The 27542-nt window shown below is 39.5% G+C and overlaps 1 protein-coding gene across 1 annotated transcript in view; it reads right to left on the bottom strand.

The window, feature by feature from the left end:
• Positions 1-27542, bottom strand: part of VWA3B (von Willebrand factor A domain containing 3B) — a 153273-nt gene that overhangs the window by 12491 nt on the left and 113240 nt on the right. The window contains exons 13-18 of the mRNA XM_049649831.1: positions 21102-21284; positions 15258-15388; positions 12532-12689; positions 3499-3606; positions 2604-2691; positions 2365-2512 (exon numbers count right to left, since the gene is read on the bottom strand). Of these exons, the coding sequence (XP_049505788.1) occupies positions 2365-2512; positions 2604-2691; positions 3499-3606; positions 12532-12689; positions 15258-15388; positions 21102-21284 (816 nt within the window). The remainder of the gene's footprint in view (positions 1-2364; positions 2513-2603; positions 2692-3498; positions 3607-12531; positions 12690-15257; positions 15389-21101; positions 21285-27542) is intronic.

Raw genomic sequence — 27542 nt, forward strand, 5'->3', positions numbered from 1 at the left:
ATCCTATCTTTTCCATCACTGTTCATTAGTATTTTTGTTTATTAGTACTTTTTTAATCTTACAAATTTGATGGTGGTGGTAGGGGAGTTGTCTAATTGGCTTATCAATTTGTATTTTTTCTAAACACATATATTTGGTTACCAGTAAGAAATATTTTTGAACGTGGTTTTGACTCCCCGCCCTCTCCAGACTCTCCACTGAGGCATTTACCATTTTTTTATTCCTTTATGGTATGAATACATGTGCATGTGTATGTGTACACAGAACAACAAAACACTGATTTATATGCACTCATGTGCTCACACATACACACACACACACACACACACACACTGATTTATATGGATGCACACACAAAAATATATTTAAGACATTACTCCTATAACTTTTTGTTGTATATGTTACAAATATTATTCTGAGCTCTTTCATTTTATTTACATGTTTTTATGTAATATAACATTTTTCTGTATTCAATCTATAAATCTTTCCCTCATGGTTTCTTCCTTTGATTTTATGCTTATACTTCACTACTGTTACCATATTTGTTTTTTTGAGAAATGTACTTTTCCAAGTTTCAGGTTATTGGGAGGCTTAGAAAGAGACATGATAAGCACAAGAAAATTCTACTTCTCAGGGCAGTTCACTAAATACATCTTATTCCAAATAAAACTCAAGAATATTAATAAAAAGGGGTGCCTGGGTGGCTCAGTTGGTTAAGCGTCTGACTTCAGCTCAGGTCACAATTTCACGATTTGTGGGTTTGAGCCCTGCATCTGGCTCTGAGCCCTGCATCTGTCAGCCCTGCGTGCTGACAGCTCAGAGCCTGGAGCCTGCTTCAGATTCTGTGTCTCCCTCTTTCTCTGCCCCTCCCTTGCTTGCTCTCTCTCTCTCCCTCTCTCAAAAAAATAAACACTAAAAAAGAATATTAAGAAAATAAATGCACAAAATAGGGGAAGCTGCCACCAAACTTCCTAGAAGAAATAAATCAGTTTCCGTTTCTCTCTGTTGCTTCTGGAAGAAGTCAAGTTCAAGGGATATGTTGTTATCTAATCGGTTTAGAGTTCACTGGAGGTACAAATAGAACCTGCCAGTCACAAGGTCTCAGCCAGGGACAGAACCACTCACCGTGAGGTACAGTCATTAGGAATGTAGGATAAATCACAAACAACCTCCAGAGCAAAAACCACTGGTTGTGTCAAACCAGGATGCATGTTGAACTCCATGGGCATAATGTCTTAAATGTGACTAATAGAAAAAATTCACCAATTTCTCTGCTTCTTCCAAATATATCAAGACCAGTTAGATAAAGCCTTTTTAAAAAAGTTTTCCTGCCTTTGCTTTTTTCAAATTTTTATGATGGAAAATTGAAACTATGTAAAAAAAAAAAAAAAAGCAAGCAGACAGAATAGTAGAATGAGCTTCCCCTAACTCAATATTCTTCTTATGAAAATTTAACAATTATCAACTCACAGCCAATATTGTTTTATCTATTTTCTCTTCCCCCAACTACTCCCACTATCCCAATGATTTGGAAACAAATCCCAAGCACCCTACATTTATTCTATAAATATTTCAACATGAGATAAGATCTTTTAAGGATACTATTCCCATTTAGTGCCCATAAAGCCTGATATGTTCCTATTTAAGTCATTAGCTAACACTGTATTTGTCCAGAAGCACTGGGGTTTGATCTTCATATCCTTGCTTTTTGTGTGTTCCTCATTCTTGAACAGTCTAGCTGTTCAGCTAGATCTGTTCTTGCCAAGGGCAAGAGCTTTCTGGTTGCCCAATTCAAGGGGAACTTTTCAGTATTTATTTGGCTGTCCTCCACGTTTAACCCTTCCATGCCCTCCTACTGCTTTTTCCCCTTCCAAGACACGGCTGTCACTCTCTTACGGTTCTTTGCTCTGGCTCACTCTCAGTCTCTCTCAGTCTCTCTCTCTCCCTCCTTCCCTCTTTCTCTCTCTTTTTCTTTTGGAGACTTTTATGATGGAAAAGATGCACTATATTTAGGAACAGAAGGTAAGCAAAGGACATAATCTCTCACAAATTCTCCCAGTCCTTTGATACTGGATGATGTTCACTCTTGACTCATGACTCTGAGATGCTTTTCAAACATTTCTGCAGCTCCACACTGCCACCCACCAGCAGCCAGTCATGAAAAAGGCCAATTTCTTCTCAGCTTAAAAACAAAAATGCTTAAGAGCTTTCCTCTCTCCTTTTTACTATCTTTACAAACACTTTTCTTTTCAATGGCTGAAATACATTTCTCTTACAACTGTACAAGACCGAAGTGGGCTACTTTTTATTTGAACTGGAAATGAAAAATACATCAGGCAGGGACACAGAGAAAAACAGTTTTACCTCATCAAAGACCTTGGAAACAACATACTTGTCCAGAATGGGAATGTAGGTGGGGGTGTGAGGGACCGCTGTCAGTGACAAGGCATCCATGATGGTGAGTTTCTTGGCAACCAAGCCATGAGTTTTGAGCCAGTTTTCGGAAGACATACTTGAAGAAATAAGACAACAAAACTATGATGCTTAAAGCTTGTAATAAACAAAAACATAACACAACTGTCCTGGAAAATTAAAGTACTCACTCTTGGCCATGAACCTGGCTTTCTTCTTGACTCAATCTTTCTAATGATATGCCATCTGGATACTCATTTATCAACAGGACACTCATTTCTGTGGAAAGAGAAATGACAGTTGTATAATTTTTTTACCAAAATGCAAAAGGATTGCTCTTATCTCAGAGTTCAGTTGTGACTGAAGGCTAATAAATGAATCATATTTCAGAGAATACTGACCTGTCATAGTGGGTTCTCAGGCAAGATTCATTTACAATAACACTAAAGACCAATGCATAGATACAAATGGCCCTATTGTTTTGCTTACCTACTTCATCCCATAACCATTCAGATCTCTCTCCAGGAAGAATGAGACATTCATTCTCTCATTCCCCAGAAAATACATTTTTAAAATGTTGAATGAGAATGCCAGTAACCATTGATTGTTCAGTGTTGCCCTCATTAGACTCCCCCCAAATTATACAAAAGAAGCTTCATCAATATTTTAGTTTCTAATTGTTTGCTTTGTGGTTCCTCAACTCTGTATGGAAAACCAAAACTCCTATTAGATCCTGTTTAGTTGTAGGTACAAACTTTCAATTAATATTTGGGGTTGTTAATATATATCCTTATATAAACTTGGATTTATAAATGAAAACAAATATTAGCTAGTTGAGTCAGCAACATCTAGAAGAAGGAGTGTTTGGGAGTGTTAGTATAAGAAAATCTAATTTACTCCAGCAGGTTGACCTGATTTACAAGGAGTCCCTGAATAGGAATCGATCCTAATCCACTTAAAAATGATTTGTCCCCACTGTCATCAAAATGTATCTACACCCAGCTCTTTAGGAACAGACACAATGGGCAAAGGAAGGCCACCCTGGGCTTCCTGACATAGAGACCCTCTCTGGCTTGCCTCTGTCACCTGGAGTGTTCCAGCTGCTGAAACTAGAAAGGTCATCCGTCCTCTCACTGCAAGCTGAGCTCTTGTGGGTGGACATCTGGCTTCTGAGCAGGCTGGTTTTTGTTGATTCTGTTGGTATCAAAGGGAAAGGGATTAAAGGAATTTGGGACAAAAGAAGATATTTTATTAGACGCAACCATTTCCTTGGATCCTCAAAAAATGAATACAAGTTCAGTCTCCCAAACCTCAGAGAACAGTTCTGCCACCAACTCAATGCTGAGGTAAAGGATTTTGCCACTTATCTGAGCTGAAGCTCTATCCCTCTTTGAGAGAGATCTGCATCCAAGCTCATTCAAGCTGTTGGCAGAGTTTATTTCTTTGCAGTTGTGGGACTGAGGTCCTTGTTTCCTTGCTGGCTCTTGGGGGGCCTCTCAGCTCCCTAAGCGCCTGCATTACTACTCACGTGGCACCTCTATTTTCAAGCCAGCAATGGCACATTGAATTCCCCTCATGCTTCAAGTCTCTCTGACTTTCTTTTCTGTCACCAGCTGGAAAAAAGCTCCTGCTTTTAAGAACACCTGTGGGTATTACCGGGCTCTCCTAGACAACCTTGGCTTAAGGTCAACATAACATAATCTTGGGAGTGATACCTCACCCTATTCACATTTGCAGCCCTTTAACTAGCAAATAGATACTTATCAAATATAGACATTTAGTCAGTGTGTTATGTACAAGGTAATGAGCCTGTACTAAGACATCTTGATTATTTTTCATATGTGATTATAGAAACTGCATTAATTGTAAGTGTGGTCTGTATTTCACAATTTGGAGGTACAAGTACCAAGCCTTTATGAAGTATTCATGAGTGAAACATGCCCTTGTTTTTTTAAAATTTTTTTAATGTTTATTTATTTATTTTTGAGATACAGAGACAGAGCGTGAGTGGGAGAGGGGCGAAGAGAGAAGGAGACAGAATCACCCATTTTGCCCAGCTCCTACCCTCCTCCTCTCTGGCAACCATCAGTTTGTTCTCTGTGTTTACAGGTCTGCTGCTGCTTTTTGTTGTTGTTTTGATTTTTTTTAAAAGATTCCACATATGAGTGAAATCATGGTATTTGTCTTTCTCAGTCTGACATTTCATTTAGTATAATACCCTCTAGCTTCATCCATGTTGCCACAAATGACATGATCTCATCCTTTTTTATGTCTGTGCAATATTCCTCTGTGTGTGTGTGTGTGTGTGTGTGTGTGTGTGTGTGACATCTTCATTATCCATTTTTCTATTGATGGACATTTAGGTTGCTTCCATATCTTGGCTATTGTAAATAATGCTGAAATAAACACAGAGTGCATTTATCTATGTTTTTGGATTAGTGTTTTCATTTTGTTTGAGTAAGTCCCCAGTGTAATTATTGGGTCATATGGTATTTCTATTTTTAATTTTTTGGGGGAAACCACTATACTATACTGTTTTCTATAGTAGTTGTACAAATTTACATTCCTACCAACAGTGTATGAGGGCTCCCTTTTATCCACATTCTCACCAACACTGTTATTTCTTGTCATTTTGATTTTAGCTATTTTGACAAGTGTAAGGTGATATCTTACTGTTGTTTTGATTTACATATCCCTGATGATTAGTGATGCAGAGTATCTGTGTCTGTTTCATGTGTCTGTTGTCTTTTCATGTGTGTGTTTCATGTGTCTGTTGTCTTTTCATGTGTATGTTTTCTTTTGGAAGTATGTTCAGGTCCTTTGCCCATTTTAAGATCAGATTGTGGATATAATTAGGGGAAGATGGTGGTGTAGGAGGATACTGGGCTCACCTTGTCCTGCTGATCAAACGAATTTGATCAAAACGAATTGAATGAAATGAAACAAATTGATCAAAAATGATTTAAGCAATGTAATGGAACAAGAATTTAGAATAGTAGTCATAAAATTAATTGCTGGGCTTGAAAAAAGTATAGAGGACAGCAGAGAATCTATTGCTACAGAGATCAAGGGACTAAGAAACAGTCAGGAGGAGCTAAAAAATGCTACAAATGAGGTGCAAAATAAAATGGAGGCGACCACAGCTCGGATTAAAGAGGCAGAGGAGAGAATAGGTGAATTAGAAGATAAAATTATGGAAAAAGAGGAAGCTGAGAAAAAGATAAAAATCCAGGAGTATGAGGGGAGCATTAGAGAACTAAGTGATGCAATGAAATGGAATAATACCCGTATAATATGAATTCCAGAAGAGGAAGAGAGAGAGAAAGGGGCTGAAGGTGTACTTGAACAAATCATAGCTGAGAACTTCCCTGATCTGGGGAAGGAAAAAGGCATTCAAATCTAAGAGGCACAGAGAACTCCCTTCAGCTGTAACTTGAATCGATCTTCTGCACAACATATCATAGTGAAACTGGTAAAATACAAGGATAAAGAGAAAATTCTGAAAGCAGCTAGGGATAAACACGGTCTAACATATAAAGGGAGCCCGATAAGACTAGTGGCAGATCTATCTACTGAAACTTGGCAGGCCAGAAAGGAATGGCAGAAAATCTTCAATGTGATGAACAGAAAAAATATGCAGCCGAGAATCCTTTATCCAGCAAGTCTGTCATTCAGAATAGAAGGAGAGACAAAGGTCTTCCCAAAGAAACAAAAACTGAAGGAATTCATCACCACTAAATCAGACCTACAAGAGATCCTAAGGGGGATTCTGTGAGTGAAACGTTGCAAGGACCACAAAGCACCAGAGACATCACTATAAGCATGAAACCTACAGACATCACAAGGACTCTAAACCCATATCTTCCTATAATAACACTGAATGTAAATGGACTAAATACTCCAACCAAAAGACATAGGGTATCAGAATGGATAAAAAAACAAGACCCATCTATTTGCTGTCTACAAGAGACTCATTTTAGACCTGAGGACACCTTCAGATTGTAAGTGAGGGGATGGAGAACTATCCAGCATGCTACTGGAAGTCAAAAGAAAGCTGGAGCAGCCATACTTATATCAGACAAACTAGACTTTAAATTAAAGGCTGTAACAAGAGATGAAGAAGGGCATTATATAATAATTACAGGGTCTATCCATCAGGAAGAGCTAACAACTATAAATGTCTATGCACCAAATACAGGAGCCCCCAAATATATAAAACAATTAATCACAAACATAAGCAACCTTATTGATAAGAATGTGGTAACTTCAGGAGACTTTAATACTCCACTTACAACAATGGATAGATCATCTAGACACAGGACCAATAAAGAAACAAGGGCCCTATACATTGGATCAGATGGACTTGACAGATATATTTAGAACTCTGCATCCCAAAGCAACAGAATATACTTTCTTCTCTAGTGCACATGGAACATTCTCCAAGATAGATCACATACTGGGTCACAAAACAGCCCTTCATAAGTATAAAAGAATTGAAATCATACCATGCATACTTTCAGACCACAATGCTATGAAGCTTGAAATCAACCATAGGAAAAAGTCTGGAAAATCTTCAAAAGCATGGAGGTTAAAGACACCCTACTAAAGAATGAATGGGTCAACCAGGCAATTAGAGAAGAAATTAAAAAATATATGGAAACAAGTGAAAATGAAAATACAACAATCCAAATGCTTTGGGATGCAGCAAAGGCAGTCCTGAGAGGAAAACACATTGCAATCCAGGCCTATCTCAAGAAATAAGAAAAATCCCAAATACAAAATCTAACAGCACACCTAAAGGAAATAGAAGCAGAATAGCAAAGACACTCCAAACCCAGCAGAAGAAGAGAAATAATAAAGATCAGAGCAGAAATAAACAATATAGAATCTAAAAAAACTGTAGAGCAGATCAATGAAACCAAGAGTTGGTTTTTTGAAAAAATAAACAAAATTGATAAACCTCTAGCCAAGTTTCTCAAAAAGAAAAGGGAGATGACCCAAATAAATAAAATCATGAATGAAAATGCAATTATTATAACCAATCCCTCAGAAATACAAGCAATTATCAGGGAATACTATGAAAAATTATAGGCCAACAAATTGGACAACCTGGAAGAAATGGACAAATTCCTAAGCACCCCACTTCCAAAACTCAAACAGGAAGAAATAGAAAGCTTGAACAGACCATAACCAGCGAAGAAATTGAATCAGTTATCAAAAATCTCCCAACAAATAAGAGTCCAGGACCAGATGGCTTCCCAGGGGAATTCTACCAGACAATTAAAGCAGAGATAATACCTATCCTTCTCAAGCTGTTCCAGAAAATAGAAAGGGAAGGAAAACTTCCAGACTCATTCTATGAAGCCAGCATTACTTTGATTCCTAAACCAGACAGGGACCCAGCAAAAAACAGGGAACTACAGGTCAATATCCCTGATGAATATGGATGCAAAAATTCTCAATAAGATACTAGCAAATAAAATTCAACAGCATATAAAAAGAATTCTTCACCATGATCAAGTGGGATTCATTCCTGGGCTGCAGGGCTGGTTCAATATTTGCAAATCAATCATTGTGATACATCACATTAATAAAAAAAAAAAGATGAAAACCATATGATCCTGTCAATCGATGCAGAAAAAGCATTTGACAAAATTCAGCATCCTTTCTTAATAAAAACCCTCGAGAAAGTCAGGATATAAGGAACATACTTAAACATCATAAAAGCCATTTATGAAAAGCCCACAGCTAATATCATCCTCAATGGTGAAAAACTGAGAGCTTTCTCCTTGAAATCAGGAACATGACAGGGATGTCCACTCTCACCACTGTTGTTTAACATAGTGTTGGAAGTGCTACCATCAGCAATTGGACAACAAAAGGAAATCAAAGGCATCAAAATTGGCAATGACGAAATCAAGCTTTCACTTTTTGCAGATGACATGATATTATACATGGAAAACCCGATAGACTCCACCAAAAATCTGCTAGAACTGATACATGAATTCAGCAAAATCGCAGGATACAAAATCAATGTACTGAAATCAGTTGCATTCTTATACACTAATAATGAAGCAACAGAAAGACAAATAAAGAAACTGATCCCATTCACAATTGCACCAAGAAGCATAAAATACCTAGGAATAAACCTAACCAAAGATGTAAAAGATCTGTATGCTGAAAACTATAGATAGCTTATGAAGGAAATTGAAGTAGATATAAAGAAATGGAAAAACATTCCATGCTCATGGATTGGAAGAATAAATATTGTTAAAATGTCAATACTATCCAAAGCTATCTACACATTCAGTGCAATCCCAATCAAAATTGCACCAGCATTCTTCTCAAAGATAGAACAAGCAATCTTAAAATTTGTATGGAACCACAACAGGCCCTGAATAGCCAAAGTAATTTTGAAGAAGAAGACCAAAGCAGGAGGCATCACAATCCCATACATTAGCCTCTACTACAAAGCTGTAATCATCAAGACAGCATGGTATTGGCACAAAAACAGACACATAGACCAATGGAATAGAATAGAAACCCAAGAATTAGACCCACAAAAGTATGGTCAACTAATCTTTGACAAAGCAGGAAAGAATATCCAATGGAAAAAATACAGTCTCTTTAACAAATGGTGCTGGGAGAACTGGAAAGCAACATGCAGAAGGATGAAACTAGACCACTTTCTTACATCATTCACAAAAATAAACTCAAAATGGATGAAGGACCTGAATATGAGACAGGAAACTGTCAAAACCCTAGAGGAGAAAGCAGGCAAAAACCTCTCTGACCTCAGCTGCAGCAATTTCTTACTTGACACATCCCCAAAGGCAAGGGAATTAAAAGCAAAAATGAACTATTGGGACCTCATGAAGATAAAAAGCTTCTGCACTGTAAAGGAAACAATCAACAAAACTAAAAGGCAACCAACGGAATGGGAAAAGATATTTGCAAATGACGTATTGGACAAAGGGCTAGTATCCAAAATCTATAAAGAGCTCACCAAACTCCACACTTGAAAAACAAATAATCCAGTGAAGAAATGGGCAGAAAACATGAATGGACACTTCTCTAAAGAAGACATCCAGATGGCCAACAGGCACATGAAAAGATGCTCAATGTCACTCCTCATCAGGGAAATACAAATCAAAACCACACTCAGATACCACCTCATGCCAGTCAGAGTGGCCAAAATGAACAAATCAGGAGACCATAGATGCTGGCGAGGATATGGAGAAACACGAACCCTCTTGCACTGTTGGTGGGAATGCAAACTGGTGCAGCCGCTCTGGAAAACAGTGTGGAGGTTCCTCAAAAAATTAAAAATAGATCTACCCTATGACCCAGCAGTAGCACTGCTAGGAATTTACCCAAGGGATACAGGAGTACTGATGCATAGGGGCACTTGTACCCCAATGTTTATAGCAGCACTCTCAACAATAGCCAAATTATGGAAAGAGCCTAAATGTCCATCAACTGATGAATGGATAAAGAAATTGTGGTTTATATACACAATGGAATACTACGTGGCAATGAGAAAAAATGAAATATGGCGGGTTTTTTTTTTAATTTTTTAACGTTTATTTATTTTTGAGACAGAGAGAGACAGAGCATGAATAGGGGAGGGGCAGAGAGAGAGGGAGACACAGAATCTGAAACAGGCTCCAGGCTCTGAGCTGTCAGCACAGAGCCTGACGCGGGGCTCAAACTCACAGACTGTGAGATCATGACCTGAGCTGAAGTTGGATGCTCAACCGACTGAGCCACCCAGGCGCCCCGAAATATGGCGTTTTGTAGCAACATGGATGGAACTGGAGAGTGTTATGCTAAGTGAAATAAGTCATATAGAGAAAGACAGATAGCATATGTTTTCACTCTTATGTGGATCCTGAGAAACTTAACAGAAGACCATGGGGGAGGGGAAGGAAAAAAAAAAGGTTAGAGAGGGAGGGAGCCAAAACATAACGGACTCTTAAAAACTGAGAACAAACTGAGGGTTGATGGGGGGTGGGTGATGGGTATTGAGGAGGGCACCTGTTGGGATGAGCACTGGGTGTTGTATGGAAACCAAATTGACAATAAATTTCATATTAAAAATAAATTAATAAATTTTTTTAAAGTATACTTATCATGATGAGCACTGAAAAATGTATAGAATTGTTGAATTGCTATATTGTACACCCAAAACTAATATAACACTATGTTAATTATACTTGGATAATAAGAATAATAAAAACTCAAATGTATTATGGATTTAAATGTATAATATAAAGCTACATTTGTTTTAAAACTATGGAAATAAATGACAAAATTTCTAAGGAAAAACATAAAAGCAAATCTTCAGGAATTAGGGCTAAGGAAAAAGTTCCTAGATTTGACACCAGAAGCATGATCCATAAAAGGAAAGACTGGTAAACTGAATCTCAGCATTTTTAAAAGCTTTTGCTTGGTCAAAGACTCAAGAAGATGAAAAGACAAACTACATCCTGGGAGAAAATATATGCAAGCAACATATTTAAAACAAAATCCTAGAATCTAGAATGAAGAACTTTCAGTACCTGTCAATAAAAAAACAAAACAAATGATCCATGTAGAAAATGGGTAAGGCACATGCACAGACATTTTTTCTAAGAGGATATACAGACTGCAAACAAGCACATGAACAGATATTCAAAATCATTAGCCATTACAGGGGCGTCTGGGTGTCTCGGTTGAGCGTTTGACCTCAGCTCAGGTCATGATTTCATGGTTTGTGAGTCTGAGTCCTGCATCAGGCTCTGTGCTGACAGCTCAGAGCCCGGAGCTTGCTTGGGATTCTGTGTCTCCCTCTATCTTTGCCCCTCCCCCACTCATGCTCCGTCTTTCTCTCAAAAATAAACAAACATTAACACAATTAAAAAAAAATAAAACAAAAACAAACAAACACAGGTTTACAATTCTAAAATTTGTGTGGACCCACAAAAGACCCCAAAGAGCCAAAGCAATCTTGAGAAAGGAGAACAAAGCCAGAGGCATCATGCTCCTTGATTTCAAACTGTTAATAAAGCCATAGTAATCAAAACAGTATTGTATTGGCATCAAAGCAGACACACAGATCAATGAGACAGCATAAGAGTCCAGAAATAAACCCATGTTTATATGGTTAGTTAATTTATGACAGAGGGATGCTGAGTGGTTCAGGTGGTTAAGCATCTGACTTTGGCTCAGGTCATGATCTCACAGTTCGTGAGTTCAAGCCCTGTGTCAGGCTCTGTGCTGAAAGCTCAGAGCCTGGAGTCTGGTTCAGATTCTGTGTGTGTGTGTCTCTCTCTGGCTTCCCCCGCTCATGCTCTATCTCTCTCTCTCTCTCAAAAATAAACATTAAAAAAAGTTAAAAAAAAAAAAAAGTAGACTGGTGGTTGCCAGAGGTGGGAGATGGGGAAGTCGGCAAAATGGACGAAGGAGGTCTAAAGGTACAAACTTCCAGTTATAAAATAAAGTCATGGGGATGTAATGTACAGCATGGTGACTATAGTTAACACTTTATTGCATATTTGAAAATTGCTAAGAGTGTAGATCTTAATAGATCTTTTCTCTCATCATAAGAGAAAAATATTTTTATAACTATGTATGGTGATGGATGATAACTAAACTTACTGTGGTGATCAATCTTCAATAATATACAACTATCAAATCATTATGTTGTAATCCGAAAACCAATATAATGTTATGTGGCAATTACATGTCACTAGAACAAAAACAAAACCAAAAACCCATAGGTTTAGGCTCCTTTTGAAATATTATGTGCATTGGGGCACCTGGGTGGCTCAGTCAGCTAAGCGTCTGACTCTTGATTTCTGCTCAGGTCATGATCCTACAGTTCCTGAGATTGGGCCACACAGGGCTCTATGCAGAGCCTGCTTGGGATTCTCTCTCTCCCCCACCGGCTTTTGCACTTTCTCTCTCTCTCTTCCCCCGGCTCTCTCTCTCACTAAATAAATAAACATTAAAAAAAAAAAAAAAAGAAGTGTTGGTGTCATTTAAAAAAATAAATATTAGGTGGATTTAGTTTTATTCTACCTTCTTGCATTGAAGGAAAACTAGTAATGAGATTCAAACCATTTTGTCCACTGATACCTGCGTGGAGGACTTTCCTTTTTGGAATCTTTTCATTTGAAAAGTCCTCTGGTAATTTCAACATATCTAGGGATGACATTTGTGCTGATTCGACATCAGAGTGAGGTTTTGCACATTTTTCTGAAGTTGAAACCATAGAAGAGATTTCTTTTTGATGCCTGTTTTGATTTAGATAAAAAAAAAATAGATGAAAAAAAGGAGTGGGGAGAAACACAGAATTTCCATCAAGAAGGCAGAGTTAGATCAATACAATCATGTTGAATGCTACAAACTTAAAGAAATGGGCCTCGCCTCGCTTGATGAATATAAGAATTATCTTCCCTGATGCCGAAGAAAGGACAGGGGCCCAGATGTGGAGTCATTAGCTATGGCTCACACTGCAGCTCTGTTCTTTCCCTGCTGTGTGACTTGCCGAAGTCCCTGAATCCTCTCTGAACTTCCTAACTTTCCTCTTCTATAAACTGTGGGGTAATTCAGCTGTGCACTAACTCTGTGGGACTGATGTGAGAATGAACATGAGGAAAAGCCAGTTGTAAATGAGAAAGCCTTACACAAACCCATTTCTCTAACCATAGGGTTGACTAGATAGCTCTTATAAAAGCCAGAGAAGGGAAACCCTTGCCTTGGACCCCCTATGCCAGTACCAGATCACAGGAAACCATTCTGGTGAAGATCTGGAGCCAGGAGGGGCCCCAGAAATGCCAGAGAACTTTCCCAGACATACCTTTCCTGAAGCTTTAAACATAGCAGCCACAGAAAGGAAAGTTTCCAGAACAATCTCCTGCTCTAACACTGTAAAACATGCCCTCTCTCTCCTACACCCCCCACCTGCATGCCTACTTCATCAACCACTCCACAGTGTCCCATAATCTTGTGTGTCTGTATCCCCCACCACACTGCATCTTATGATGGAAGGGGCCAGGCTTATATTCATCTGTGCATCCCAGTTTGCCAGGCAAATGATCTGCACTTCCATAAATGCTTTAAAAAAGAAGGAGGGGAGAGGAGATTTGGAGCTGAAACATTTTTTCACCTGGTAAAAAGCTAGAACAAAGTAATTTATTTTTGACTATAGTTATGTCAGTGAATTAACTTTTCCTAATGTTATGTTATAAGGAAGTATAGGAGGATGCTCTCTCTAGAATGAGGCTTTTATTACATGACAGGCATATCCTCATTTAATCTCCCCAACAACCATATGACCACCATTATTCCCATGTTGTGGATGAGGAAACTGAGGCTCAGGAGGGTTAACTAACTTGCCCAAATTTACCCCACATGTAATGATGGGAAGCCTGGATTAAAATACTTTTCTGCATGACTCTAGAACATGCCCTAATTAGCCCCTAAAAAAGAACACAAAAACCAAAAATGCATTCACTACTCAATCAATAGCAGATACAGTCAACTGACTAAGCCAGCTTCCAAGTAATAGCTAGTCATTTTGTCCCAAGATTTTTTAGTTTGATTAAATAAGAGAAAGAAGATAGTTAAGCTACAAAGGGTAATTTACATTGAGGTGCTGCCCATTTATTTGACTGTTAGTTTATTTGTTCCAATTATCTGAATTGAGAAGACATACCTGAGCTTTTCCAAGTAAATACTTTAAAAATAATTCTGTAAAATCTCATTAGAAGATTTCCCAGTATAATATTTATCTCTTTTACTGATTCCATGCTCATGCCCTGCCTCCAGCCCATATGAATGCTTAATTTGCTAAGAGGAAGACAGTTAATATTGACAAAGATGAAATCCTGATTGATAAATGTATTTTCAACTTCTTTGTATTTGCTATCACTGTTTTTTAAAAAAAGACATCCCCCTGGGACACCTGGGTGGCTCAGTCAGTTAAGCACCTGACTCTTGATTTGGCTCAGGTCATGACTGCACAGTTCATGAGATCCAGCCCTGCAACAGGATCTATGCTGACAGTGTGGAGCCTGCTTGGGATTCTCTCTCTCCCTCTGCCCCCCCCCCCCCCCCCCCCCCCCCCCCACCGCCAGTCACGCGCACATGTGCGCACTTTCTATCTCTCAAAATAAGTAAATAAATCTTAAAAAAAAAAAGACATCTTCCTGATAGGGTATTTATATGAAGCTGAGATATTTGAATATCTGTACAATGTTAAATTGTACTAATAAGATTTGACACCATTTCTGAATATTGGTGTGGTTTTGATTTTTGTTTAAAAGATTACTAATTACAGGCATATTAGATTATAGGGTAGAAAAAGACCTGAGAAATTATCTATCCCAAAACCTACCACCACAGCTGCCATTTCCAAGATGAGGAAATGGAGACTCAGCAATGGACAGGTATGGAGAGAAGTCAGAGATTCGCCAAGATCACACAGAGACCCTTGGGGCTCCTGATCCCTGAGTCAAATCTGCTACAATACATAGCACTCCTGCTGTGCTCTGTCACTGCTGGGGGTGGGGGAGCCTATCCACACGGGGTGGGAGATGAGATGTTAACATTGCTCTCTTAAGTGCCACACAAGGATTTTGGAACTTACATATAAAGGTAAATATGTGGCCTCCTTAAGCCACATATTAGATTATAAAATTAGATTATGAATTCTCTTTCCTTAAAAAAAATTCCTACATAATCATGCTATGTGATTCCTTTCACTAAAAGAAATCCCCAGAAGTACTACAGAAAAAAGAGGTAGCAAGGAGAGTGAGCAGAGCATCTGAGGGGGAAAACAGGGGCTCTGACACACTCACCTACTGTCTCCTTCCTTTTCCCCATTGTACCACCAATCCATGATCAAGGACTCTGAATAAAGGTTTTGTACCTTCTCCAGGTCACTTCGTCCTTGCTCCATTTCCTTAATTAAAAGAGTCAGATCTTCATTCTGCCAAAATGAGAAGTAAACATACTGTGAAGAGTTCAAATTTCAAACATTTCTAACAGAAAACCAACTGTATCAAGAAAAGAATCTAAAGAATTTCATGTAGTTCTCATATTATTCCATTCTAATAAACAGTTTTAGTGAAGTATAATATAAAATTTATATGAATATAAACTATATAAAATAGACCAAGTGTATGTAAAGTGTACCATTTGAATAGTTTCAACATTCACACTTGTAAAATCTTCATAACAATCAAGATAATAGACATATCCATAACCCCCAAAAGTTTCCTCAGGTCCCCTTGTAAATTTGCCATCCTCCATACCCTAAAACCCTTCTCCCCCCAATTCCTAGGCAACTATTCATCTTCTTTCTGTCACTATATTGAAACTATAGCTTCAGTTTTGTAGAATTTTATATAAATGAAATCATGCAGTATGTATTCTTTGTCCAACTTCATTCATACACTTTGAGATTCATCAGGGTTGCAGCATGAATCAGGAGTTCATTCACCGATGCTGAGTAGTATTATATTATATATTGAATACCTAAATTTAGTCACTGGTTGAGGGACTTTACGAGCTTGGGTTATTATAAACAGGCTATGAACTTTTGTGTTCAAGTATTTTTTCAGACATCTGCTTTCATGTCTCTTGATAAAATATTTATTTTGGTGTGATTCACACTGCACATTTTATCTTGGTTGATTTCTGGTAGTTTTTGTTTCTTGTGTAAGTGGTCCTTTTTTTTTTTTCTAAGTTGTCAAATTTATGACTGCAAAGTTGTCCACTCCAAACTTCTCTTTGGAGTTTACTCATTTTCTTGAATCTGTATGTTTATATCTTTCACCAAATTTGGGCATCTTTCAGCTATTATTTTTCCATGTAGTCTTTCACCCCCCTTTCTTTCTCCTTTCTTTGGGAAACTCTGATTACACTAATGTCTCTCATTATTGTCCTATAGGTTCCCATGGTTCTGGCTTTCTCTCTATTGTTCACATTGACTGAATTCTGTCATCTGACCTCAAGTTCACTGATAACATTAAGTTATCTGTGTTCTCACCACTGAGCCTATCCAGCGAGTTCACTTTTTATTGCATCTTTCAATTCTAGAATACCCACTTGGAAATTTTTATAACTTCTACATCTTTGCTGAGATTTTCTATTTGTTCATTTCTCTCTAGATAACTTGTAGTTGATTGTTGAAGCATTTTTATAATAGGTTCTTTAAAATCCTTGTCATGTAATTCCAACATCTGATTCATCTATCTCGGTGTTGGGATCATATGATGGTCTTTTCTCATTCAAGTTGTGATTTTCTTGGTTCTTGGTATGATGAGTGACTTTTTACTGCATCCTGAACATTCTGGCTATGTTGTGTTATGAAACTCTAGGTCCTATTTAAAAATTTTTATTTTCGGGGCACTTGGGTGGCTCAGTCAGTTAAGCTTTTGACTCTTGACTTTGGCTCAGGTCATGATCTCACAGTTTGCAAATTCAAGCCCTACCTGGAGCTCTATGTTGGCTGTGTGGAGCCTGCTGGGGATTCTCTCTTTCTCCCTCTCTCTCTGCCCCTCCCCCCACTTGCTCTCTCTCTCTCTCTCTCTCAAAATAAAGAAATAAACTTTAAAAAATATTTCAAAATAAAACTTTTATTTTAGCTCACAGTAACTTTAAATTTAGCATGTGGGACTTTGTCCTACTTTTGTGGGCTGCTGCTCCAATGGCAGTTTAATTTTCAGAGCCTTTTTGATATTATTTTGGTCTCCTTTATTAATTTGGTGTCACTGGGGCTCCCGCTGGTCCCTGCTGGTGCTGTCTGAGCCAGCAGAAGGAGTTTCCCCTAGTCAGATTGCCAGGTATTTTTTGGTGCCTCTACTCTCTCCCCAGGGTGTCCTGTGTCACTGGGTGGGGTAGGAGGGTCCCTGTCCCATAGGAAGAGTTTTCCTGGAATGGACCACTTGCTCTGGCTGGATCATTCTTGCCTGTTTTTCCCGTACACATTCTGGTGTCTCTGTGCAGAGAAGAATCTCAGGTCTCTGGGGAAAAAGGCTTCCCAAACCAGACCACTTGTGGCTGTGTCTCTTTGGCTAGTCCTACCCACTTATCCCAGGGAACCTGTTTTTCTCGTACACTTTTTATATGTTTAGGACTCTCATGACTAAATTTTACTTTCATTTGGGCACAACTGTGTGTCTGGTGATTTTTTTTCCCAGTTATTATCGTCAAAGCAAGCTGTCACAGCGTCAAGAGTTCAGCTCTCTTTGTGTGGGACGGCAATCTCTACTTTGTTCACAGAGAGAGCCCCTAAGAGTAGGGAGTCAGAGTACTGGGGAGCTCCACATAGCACTGCCTCCTTTGGTCTTGTTGATACTGGATGGGGTGGAGGATCTGCTCTCTACTCAGGGAGGACCACAGGAGGGCTACTCCTCTTTCACATTTAATTTATGCTTATTCTTTTGGGTGTTACGGAGCCTCAGCCTCCTATCAACCCTCACTGGCACCAGGGATAGGGGGAGAGTGGAGTGCTGCCTATCTCCAAATCACAATTCCTTTTTCATTTTCACTGATGAGGAGTGTTTTTGGAGGCTCATCTCCTCACTGAGTCCCACTCAGATGAGGGCTGTGGTGAAGCACGGCAGTGACTAGAGTGTCCTCACACTGCCTTGTTAAGTCTTAGAGCTGCCTAATGGGGTAGTCCAGCTTGCCACTGGACTCCATGATGGGAGAATCAGAGCACTGCTGACTGGACAGTAAGCTTCCTCTCATTCCTCTGATACTACCCCAGCACAGGATTTAGAACACCACCTGCTTCTGTCTAGTAGGGTTTGGAGAATCAGCTTTCCATTCAGCCCTATTCACACTACCCTGGCAGAGAGATCAGAGCATTCACACTACCCTGGCAGAGATCACATGCTTCCACCATGTGGGAGATGCAGGATTAGCTCTCTGGTCAGCTCTACAAATGCCACCTGGCAGAGGGATCAGAGCACCATCACTTGCTTCCAGGGGTTTGCAGAAGATCAGCTCCCTGTTCAGCTCAAATCTCAGGGGAAGGGGTGAAGTCTTTCCATTGGTGTATGACTAGACTATGGCAGGTATTGCAAAAAAGTTTTTCTGTTTTTAGGTCACCTTCTTCTCAGTCCTTTGGCTAGGAAGAATGAGGTTTTCTTGGGTCTTTTTTTTTTTTTTTTTTTTTTGACTGTGCCTGTTAGAGATTCCAGATTGGAGGGTTCAGTAGTGTCCTATCTGGGATATATGGAAGGCATTAACAAATCCCCAAGACTTACTTCCATGTCATTCCTTAAGTTTTGAGGGCCCTAGGGATTCTATTTTCTTCTCTCCACCTTTCAGAATATTCCTATGCTTATTTGTTGTGTTATATCCAGGATTTTTTTTAGCTATAAGACGTAGGATCTAGAAGGAATGGGGCAACACCATTACTGCTGGAACTGGAAGTCCCTCTGGTAATTTATCTTATAATTAGATTTAAATAAGAAGTTAAAAAAAGTCTTAATTATCGACCCATGCAGTTATCCTTTGCTTTTCAGTCCTAAGTGTAGATCTGTATATCCATCCGGTATAGTTTTTCTTCTGCCTAAAGTACTGCCTATAACATTTCTTATACTGCAGGTTTAATGGTGACAAATTCTTCCAGTTTTTGTATATCTTTGAAGTCTTTATTCTACTTTCCTTTTTGAGAGGTATTTTCAGTTTATAGATTCTACATTGAGCTTTTTTTTTCTTTCAGTACTTTAAAAATATCACTCCACTGTCTTTTCACATGCATTGTTTCTGATGAGAAATATGCAGTCATCCTTATCTGTGTTCCTCTGTAAATAATTTGGCTTCTTTTACCCTATTCTTTTAAGATTTTCTCTTTGTCACTGCTTCTAAGAAGTTTAAGTCTGATATGATTTGGTGTAGTTTTTTCATGTTTCTTGTGCTTGGCATTCATTGTGTTTCATGGATCTGTGGGTTTATAGTTTTTAACCAATTTAGAAAATTTCTGGCACTATTGCTTCAACTACATATTTATTAGATTACTTGAATTTTCCCACAGCTCACTTATGCCCTATTTTCTAGGTTTTTGTTTATTGTTTTAATTCTCTTTCTTCTGTGTTACATTTTGGATAGTTTCTATTGCTGCCTTACAGTTTACTAATCTTTTGTTCTGCAATGTCTGACCTGCTGTTCTTCTCAGCCAATGTATTCTTCACCTCATACATTGTAGTTTACATCTCTAAAATTTTTAATTGTGTCTTGTATCTTTCACCTCTCCCTTTTTGAATATATCAGATACAGCTACAATAACTGTTTTTATGCTCTAACACTAATACCTGTGTCAGTTATGCACATGTTTTAATTTTTGTGTTTGCTTTTTCTCCTCCTTATGGACTTGTATTTTCTTGCTTTTTTTCACATACCTGGTACTATTTGAATTAATGTCAGAAACTGTTAATTTTACTTTCTTGGGTCATGGATATTTTTGCTTTCTTATAATTATTCTTGGGGTTTGTTCAGGGATGCAGTTAACTTCCTTGGAAATAGATCGATCCTTTCGGGTCTTGCATTTTAAAGATTTTCTAGGCAGACTTGGAGCAGCAGTTGGTTTTTCACACGCCTGAGGCAAGATCCTTCTTTATACTCTACCCAATGTCCATTGGATTATGAAGTTTTCCAGTCTAGCTGATGGAGGGAGTCACTATTCCCTGCCCTGTGTGAGCTCAGAGAGCTCATTGTTCCCTCCGATCCTTTCTCCTTTCAGATGATTCATTCCCCAGACTCTAGTAGTTTATTCAAATGTCAGCATTGCTCTGGCTTGTCCTGGATTTAAAGTGACTCTGCAGGAGAGACAATAAGATAAAAAACATTCTCTAGAAGGGCATTCTTGAAATGCATATCCTCAGGCCAAGACTGGAGTACTGGAGAATAGAATGTTATTTAGTTTCTCCCATCAGCCCATTAGAATGAATTGATTTATCAGATGGTCACATGGTTATACAGTCTGAGAAGTCAGGAGACTTCCTAGGATCTGAATTTTTCTTAAGTTTTCCACAAATGTCTATAAATAGCAGAGGTTAACAGAGTTCCAAGTAGGGACCCCTTGGGATGCTTGTTAAAAATACAGATTCCTGGGATGCCTGGGTGACTCAGTCGGTTAAGTGTCTGATTCTTGGTTTTGGCTCAGGTCATGGTCTCATGGTTCACGGGTTCAAGCCCTGTGTCGGGCTCTGCACGGACAGTGCAGAGCGTCCTTGAGATTCTCAATCTCTCTCTCCCTCTCTCTCTCTCTTTCTCAAAAATAAACTTTAAAAAATACAGATTCCTAACATTTGGCAAAATGTTGATAATTATTGAATCTGACTGATGGGTACATGAGGCAGGGGTCTATATACTTTTCTACTTTTCTGTATGTTTGAAACTTTCCATAATAAAAAGCCTAGAAGAAAAACAAAATATATTAAGATTTCTGGGCCTCTATGCCTAGAGTCTAATTTAGTAGCTCTGAAGTGTGACCCAGGAAATCTGCATTTTCACAAATGCCTTAGTTCAGATGGTCCTTGGACCACATCTTGGAGTACATGTTTAAGTGATTTCATTTGCTTGACTAAGTTGTCTTTGTGGTTGCAGTTTTCTCAACTAAGGTATTATCCATTGGCCTCCAGCCTGTACAGAGTGAACACTCTCTTCTCAGTTCACTAAGCTCTTACCTGAATAGCCTCTGGAGGATACAGATCCTTGCAGCCAAAATTATAAAGGTGGAACTCTCCTCCAGTCAAAGAAGCAAGCTCTTTCAAAAATCCATTTGCAATCTCATCATTGTAATTGAAGGAGATGGTGCAAATGGGAATTTTCTGAAAAACTTTGACTTGGTCTATCACCATTTCAGGTGGCTGAAATGATACATTTTGAGGGGGAAAAAGGGAGATGGAAAGAGAGGAAAAGAAAGAAAAAAATTAGATGTGAAAGTCCTTAGTATTTGCTATAGACAGTGAGATTCTCAACTAGTAATTCCTTATACAGTGATGAGTGGCTTCTTGGAAAGGTGTCAATTCAATAAACAAAGCAAACAATGCCAGGTGGTGAGAGTATGAAGACCAATGACTCAGCCATTGCCTCTGAGGGCTCACAATTTGGTGGAGAAAAGAATCTGGAAGAAAGATGTGACTAAATCACTCAATTTTAGGTGCACCTAAGCCTAAAGCTCATGCTTTTAGAGTGTTGGGCAGGGGTGTCTGGGTGCTCAGTAGCTTGGGCGTCTGACTTTAGCTCAGGTCATGATCTCATAGCCCATGAGTTTGAGCCCCGTGTTGGGCTCTGTGCTGATAGCTCAGAGCCTGTAGCTGCTTCAAATTTGGTGTCTCCCTCTCTCTCTGTCCCTCCCCTGCTCATGCTCTCAAAAATAAATCATTAAAAAAATTTAAAAAAAGAAACACAGCAAACTATAAATAAACTTAACATATATTAAAAAAATAATAATAAAGTGTTGGGTTATATTTTAGAGCACTGAAAGTATCAGGGTAAAACATCCTTGCTATTGGGATTCTAGAGAGTGAGGCCACTGGATCTCAAGGTGGCTTCCAAAGCACCTACTCCAAAAGAGCAATTTCCAGCCTCAGAAAGGCCATGGTCAATGAGTTTCCCACAGAGTGAAAGAAGAGACAGTTATTGAGGGTCCTTGTACGTGCTAGGCACTCTGCTGGGAGCATAACATGACAGTTAGTTCTCACAATCATCCTGTGAGGCAGTGCTGGAAAGACAGATAGTTGTCTACTAATATCAGTTCCTCCCATCTTTTTTTTACTGGCAGAGCCCTGGTTTTCTTTTCATGACAGTAATATGCCCAGTTAAAAAACAAACAAACAAACAACTATATACACATAAAAACTCATCTTCTGACATGTTTTTGCAGCTAGAATGGGCCATATGACCCAGTTCTGTCCACTGAGATACAGGTGGAAGTCCCAGGGGAAAGATTCCTTTCCTCTAGTAAAAAGGCAAAGATTTAACAACAACAACATCAACAAGAACAACAACAACACTAATGTCCTTCCCTTTCCATCTGCACCCCCTGGAAAATGGACATCCCCTAGAGATGGAGCAGCCATCTTACAACCATGAGGGTGGAAATCATAAACAAAGATGGTAGAGAATGAACATAAAAAGAAGTTTGTTTTCTTGGAGACATCCATGAGTAGCTATAGACTCTAGACTACCTACCCCTGGGTTTCTTATCCATAGGAACATAAATCTCTCCATTGTTATAGTCATTTGTCTGCTCCTCTGCTTTTCTCTCCAGTAACATGCAACCCTAATCGGCCCACTGGGTATGGGCTCCACAGACAAAGGAGAAACTGAGACTCAGAAAGATTAATTTTCCTAGGGTCATCAAGCTCTTACATGGTAGGACTGGAATTCAAAGCCAATTTTTGGTATTAGAAGCAATGCCAGACTGTTTGTTCCCCTCATTTGCAATAAAACTGTCTCTTGGTAAGGATCGACTCTCAAGTAATGTTAACATTATCTGGATCTCCGAAAAGATGAACTGATGAATTCCTCTGTCATCTCTCCACCACCACAACCACAGCCCAGCTAGGAACCTTCAGAAACTGCTTCTGATTGTCCTGTCCCCACTTCCTCTGAGTTTCCAAGTGCCAGGAGTCCCTCTTTGATTGACCCAACTTGCTGGCTCCTTCAGCCAATTTCTATTCTCTGCTTCTAGTTCCTATCATTTGGTCTTTAACCCTTCCTATATTCATCTTATGAGCCCTGGAAAGGCAGAGTGATAAGGGAGAGAGGACTCGGGATGCACCAATGGCTGGCCTTGTGCAGCTCACACACCACCCAGGGAGGTGACTGGTTAAGTGGTCCCCCAGGGTCTGGCCTCATTCCAACCACCACTTACACACAGCCTCAGTCTCTGGATCTGGCTGCAGCAATTGAGGCTGCCCCTGCCCATGAGCCCACCTCCACCTCTCGTCCTTTTTTCTCTTCTCTCCCCTCTGGCCATCAGCTGGTTTCCTAACCAAACAGCAACTTAACTGAGCTGACCTCATCCCTCTTGTCAACTGCAAGCACAGAGCAAAGTCCTCTCTGCTGCCTCCCCTCCCTTCAGCCTACCTTCCATCTCTGAGTACATACTGTATACCAAGCACTAAGAGCTCTGCTTGTGCTCTCTGCCTGCATCCTCCCTACAACCCTCTGAGGTGGGGCTATCGTTATCCTTGTTTCTTACCAGGGACCCCTGGCCACTACCCCTGATACCAGACTGGATATGCTAGACCTAAATTCTTTTTTTTTTTTTTTCAATATATGAAATTTATTGTCAAATTGGTTTCCATACAACACCCAATGCTCATCCCAAAAGGTGCCCTCCTCAATACCCATCACCCACCCTCCCCTCCCTCCCACCTCCCATCAACCCTCAGTTTGTTCTCAGTTTTTAAGAGTCTCTTATACGCTAGACCTAAATTCTGTTAATTTTGTAGAGTTTTAGCCAGGAACTATTCCTGTATTGACTTATAGCTGATATATTTGGGAAGGGAAAGCAATTAACATTGATTTAGTACTGATTGTGGGTGCCAGGTACTGTGGGTAGCATTTTCAGCTTTTCATATGCTACCTGATATTTTCATATATTTATCTGCTCATTGCCTATTTCCCTATAAAACATAAGTTTCACTGAAGACAGGTTCATCTTGCTTACCACTGTATTCTAGACTGATAGCAATGCCTGGCACATAAAAGGTACTCAGTAAATATCTGTGGAATGCATTCATGGGAACATCATCTCATTTACTCATGAATAGGGAGTATTAGTTCTAAGCCACAGATGAGGAAATTCACAGTAGAGGACTTGCCCAAGGTCATTCAGATGGGCAGTGCTGGGGATGAGCTTCGAACCCTGTTCTCTAGCTCCAAAGCTATTTCTGTCATTCCATACAGCTAAAGAGAGCACGGGCACAAGAAAGTCTGTTAGTATATTCTCGTGAACCCCCCACCTTCACCCAGCCTCAGGTAGTGTTTGCTAAACTGGACCCAATGTGGCGTTGGGAGAGCTAGGCAGAGGGTGCGGGCACACCTGGACTGCAGAAGGAGCTCCATCCCTGCAACAGACACCGGCCATTCCTGACCTCCTGCCTGCACCCCACTCAAGGATTCCTTTCCCTAGTTTATGTTCTCACAGCTTTGAAGAGAAGACTCAGAACATGGAAGTAAACCTTTCACGCACACCAGCCTGACTGACCCTGACTCCTTCCACACACTTATTCTAGCAGCTCTGTGTCTAAGAAAGTAGCGAGGCCTTTCCATGTGGAACCCCTGCATGACATTGAGGAAGCCTTTCACAGCCCAAGACTCCTTCATATGTTCCCCATGGAGGTCCCTTCAATCCCTAAATGAGGCCAAGCAGTGTGCCTGAGAGACTCTCCCCAGTTCTCTCTTCTCTGAGTCTACACAGTAGCCAGATGACCCTTTCGCCACAAATGTCAACTGGGGTGGCAAGAAAGGCAAGGATCAGTTCTCCCAACTGCCTGAAGGAGGTTTGGCTGTGCAGGTGGCTCACTCTGTGCCTTCTCTATGTCCCCACCCCTGGTATACCTCATATTAGGCTTTACTCATTTCTCTTTGTTTGGAATGGTGCAAAAGCCTTCCTCACTCCCATTTTCTTGATTCCTACCAGGGTAAGTCCCTAACTTCAAAGAAGTCCCAAAATGACAATGGCCAAAGATGTGCTGGGCTGCTCCTGGCAGAGGCCCTGCGGTGTCCATTTGCACCTAGAGATGCCCATCAAAGGACACCTATAAATTCCATTTTAATGAAGATGAATATTACTAGAATTCTTTTCACTTGGTTAATTTAAGACTTGTCTTGCTGTTTAATTCTTCCCCAGACATTTAACAAACAAGCAGTAAGTTGGTATCTATGGAATTAAATCCTGAATAGCATCTCTGTGTATGCTTTCAAGCAGAAAATTCTGCTGAGTATCGGGAATAATAGCATTGGCCTTACATATTCAGGTCCTACAAAGTCAGTGAAAATTCAGAAAGAAATTGAGATTGTGTGATACATCTTAATGTCCTCTACACAGAACATGAATATCAAATATTCGTTTGCTTTTTTGAGAGAATCTGAGGGATAATGCAAGAGAAATAGACTGCATGTGAGGAAAAGGCAGATATGAACATAAAATGCCTAACTAGGAGTTTATAAATTACTATTTGGGTCGCCGGTATATTTCTAATTCCAATTATCATCCATATCCTTAGTCCTTCATCTTTAAGTGGTCCACAGACCCTCTGATGAAACCGAGAGATCTTCTCCCCAGAGAAATGTACAAGGACATTCTGCATATACTCTCGGAAGATTCCAGACTCTCAGAAGTAATGATAGACTGTAGGTCAAGATTCCTTCCCAAGATGGTGGACCATAGGACAAGAATCCTTCCCAATATGCTGCTAGCAGGAGTGTTACTTGGTCCATCCTCTCTGGGGGATATTTGGAAGTATCTATCAAAACATACACCTTTGTACTGAGTCTACTGTTCAGAATTTATGCTATAGCTATACATCTGCAAAACACATGTGAATAGTTACTTTTGCAGCATCGTGTATAACAGAAGCACTGAATAATATAATAATAAAATAGACTGAAAACAACTTCAATGTCCATCTCCAGGACACATGGCTAAATAACTTAGCCATGTGATGGAATACTAGGCACCTATAAAAAAATGAGGAAGCTCTTTATGAAATGATAGTAAGCAATTTCCAAGGTATATTGTTTTATATGAAGGTGCAGAATACACTATCATTTATATATTTATGAAAGGGAGTATATATAAATACACTTCTGCTTGCATAACAATCCCTGAAAGAAGATACAAGAAATTGGTAACATACATTGCCTCTTAGCTAGTGAACAGGAGGTAGGAAGGAGAATTTTCTCTGCATGCCCTTTATACCTTTGTAACTAGGTATATCTTTGTATACCTTTGTAATACCATGTGAATGGTATACTATTACACTACACTCATTACTATTCAAAATGAAATAAACAAAATTAATTTCCAAGGTAGAAGTTATATTAAATTTATTTATATAATGGAATATGATGGAGTCATTGTGAATGATGTTTTGGAAGAATTTCTCATGACTTGCCAAAAAATGCATATATTAGATGAAACAAAGCAAAACAAAATTGAATTATGACTGAGTTAAATTTTCTTTTTTATGCTTATATGCTTATCTATATTTTCTAAATTGCCTATAGTGCAAAGAGTAAAATCAGCAAGAGTTTATTAAAAAAGAAAAGACCCCTTGTCCAGATAACCTTCAAATCATAATCTCTAGCCCCCATATTCCTCAAACACCAGCCCCATATTTTTAGAGGCTTCTGGACATCCATGGACTACAGGTGCTCAAACTCAGCTTTTTCCATCAGCAACTCCCAAGCTTGCTTCTTCTTTAAATTTAAATTTAAATCAGTTACTAACATAATCATTATAAACCAGATATCAGTAATCATGATGCCTTTCTCTCTTGGTCCTATCTTCTCCTCACTCCATCCTCCTCTGCTCCCAAACTGGTCCCCACATCATTTGATGCTACTTCTATTATCTCATCTCTGAGGAGAGTCCTCTCCTCCCCACTTCTGTTTCCTACCTGAGATGGGCCCTCACCAGCTCCCATCTAGATTTAGTCTTTCCCTCGCACTGTTGAGGCACATTTCTGAAGTACAGGTGAATGGGACCACCTGCCCCACTACAGCCCCTACTGTGGTAAAACCCACTCACTCTTTCCAGGTGGCCATCAAGGACCTTCATAATCTTCCTCAACCAAACTTTCCAGCCTCAGCCCTGACACTCTTCTGTCATTGCCCTTGCTCTCAGATTGTTTCTCTGGGTAGCCCACATACTTCCACACTTCTGTTCCTTCTGCCCAAGACACCAATAATCTCTATTTAGAAAATTCCTTCTCCTGGGGTGTCTGGGTGGCTCAGTTGGTTAAGCATCTGACTTCTGCTCAGGTCATGATCTCGCAGTTTGTGAGTTTAAGTCCCACATCAGGCTCTGTGCTGACGGCTCAGAGCCTGGAGCCTGCTTCAGATTCTGTGTCTCCCTCTCTCCCTGTCCCTACCCAGCTCTCTCTCTC

The sequence above is a fragment of the Panthera uncia genome, assembly GCF_023721935.1.
Source record: "Panthera uncia isolate 11264 chromosome A3 unlocalized genomic scaffold, Puncia_PCG_1.0 HiC_scaffold_11, whole genome shotgun sequence".
Lineage (NCBI taxonomy): Eukaryota > Metazoa > Chordata > Mammalia > Carnivora > Felidae > Panthera > Panthera uncia.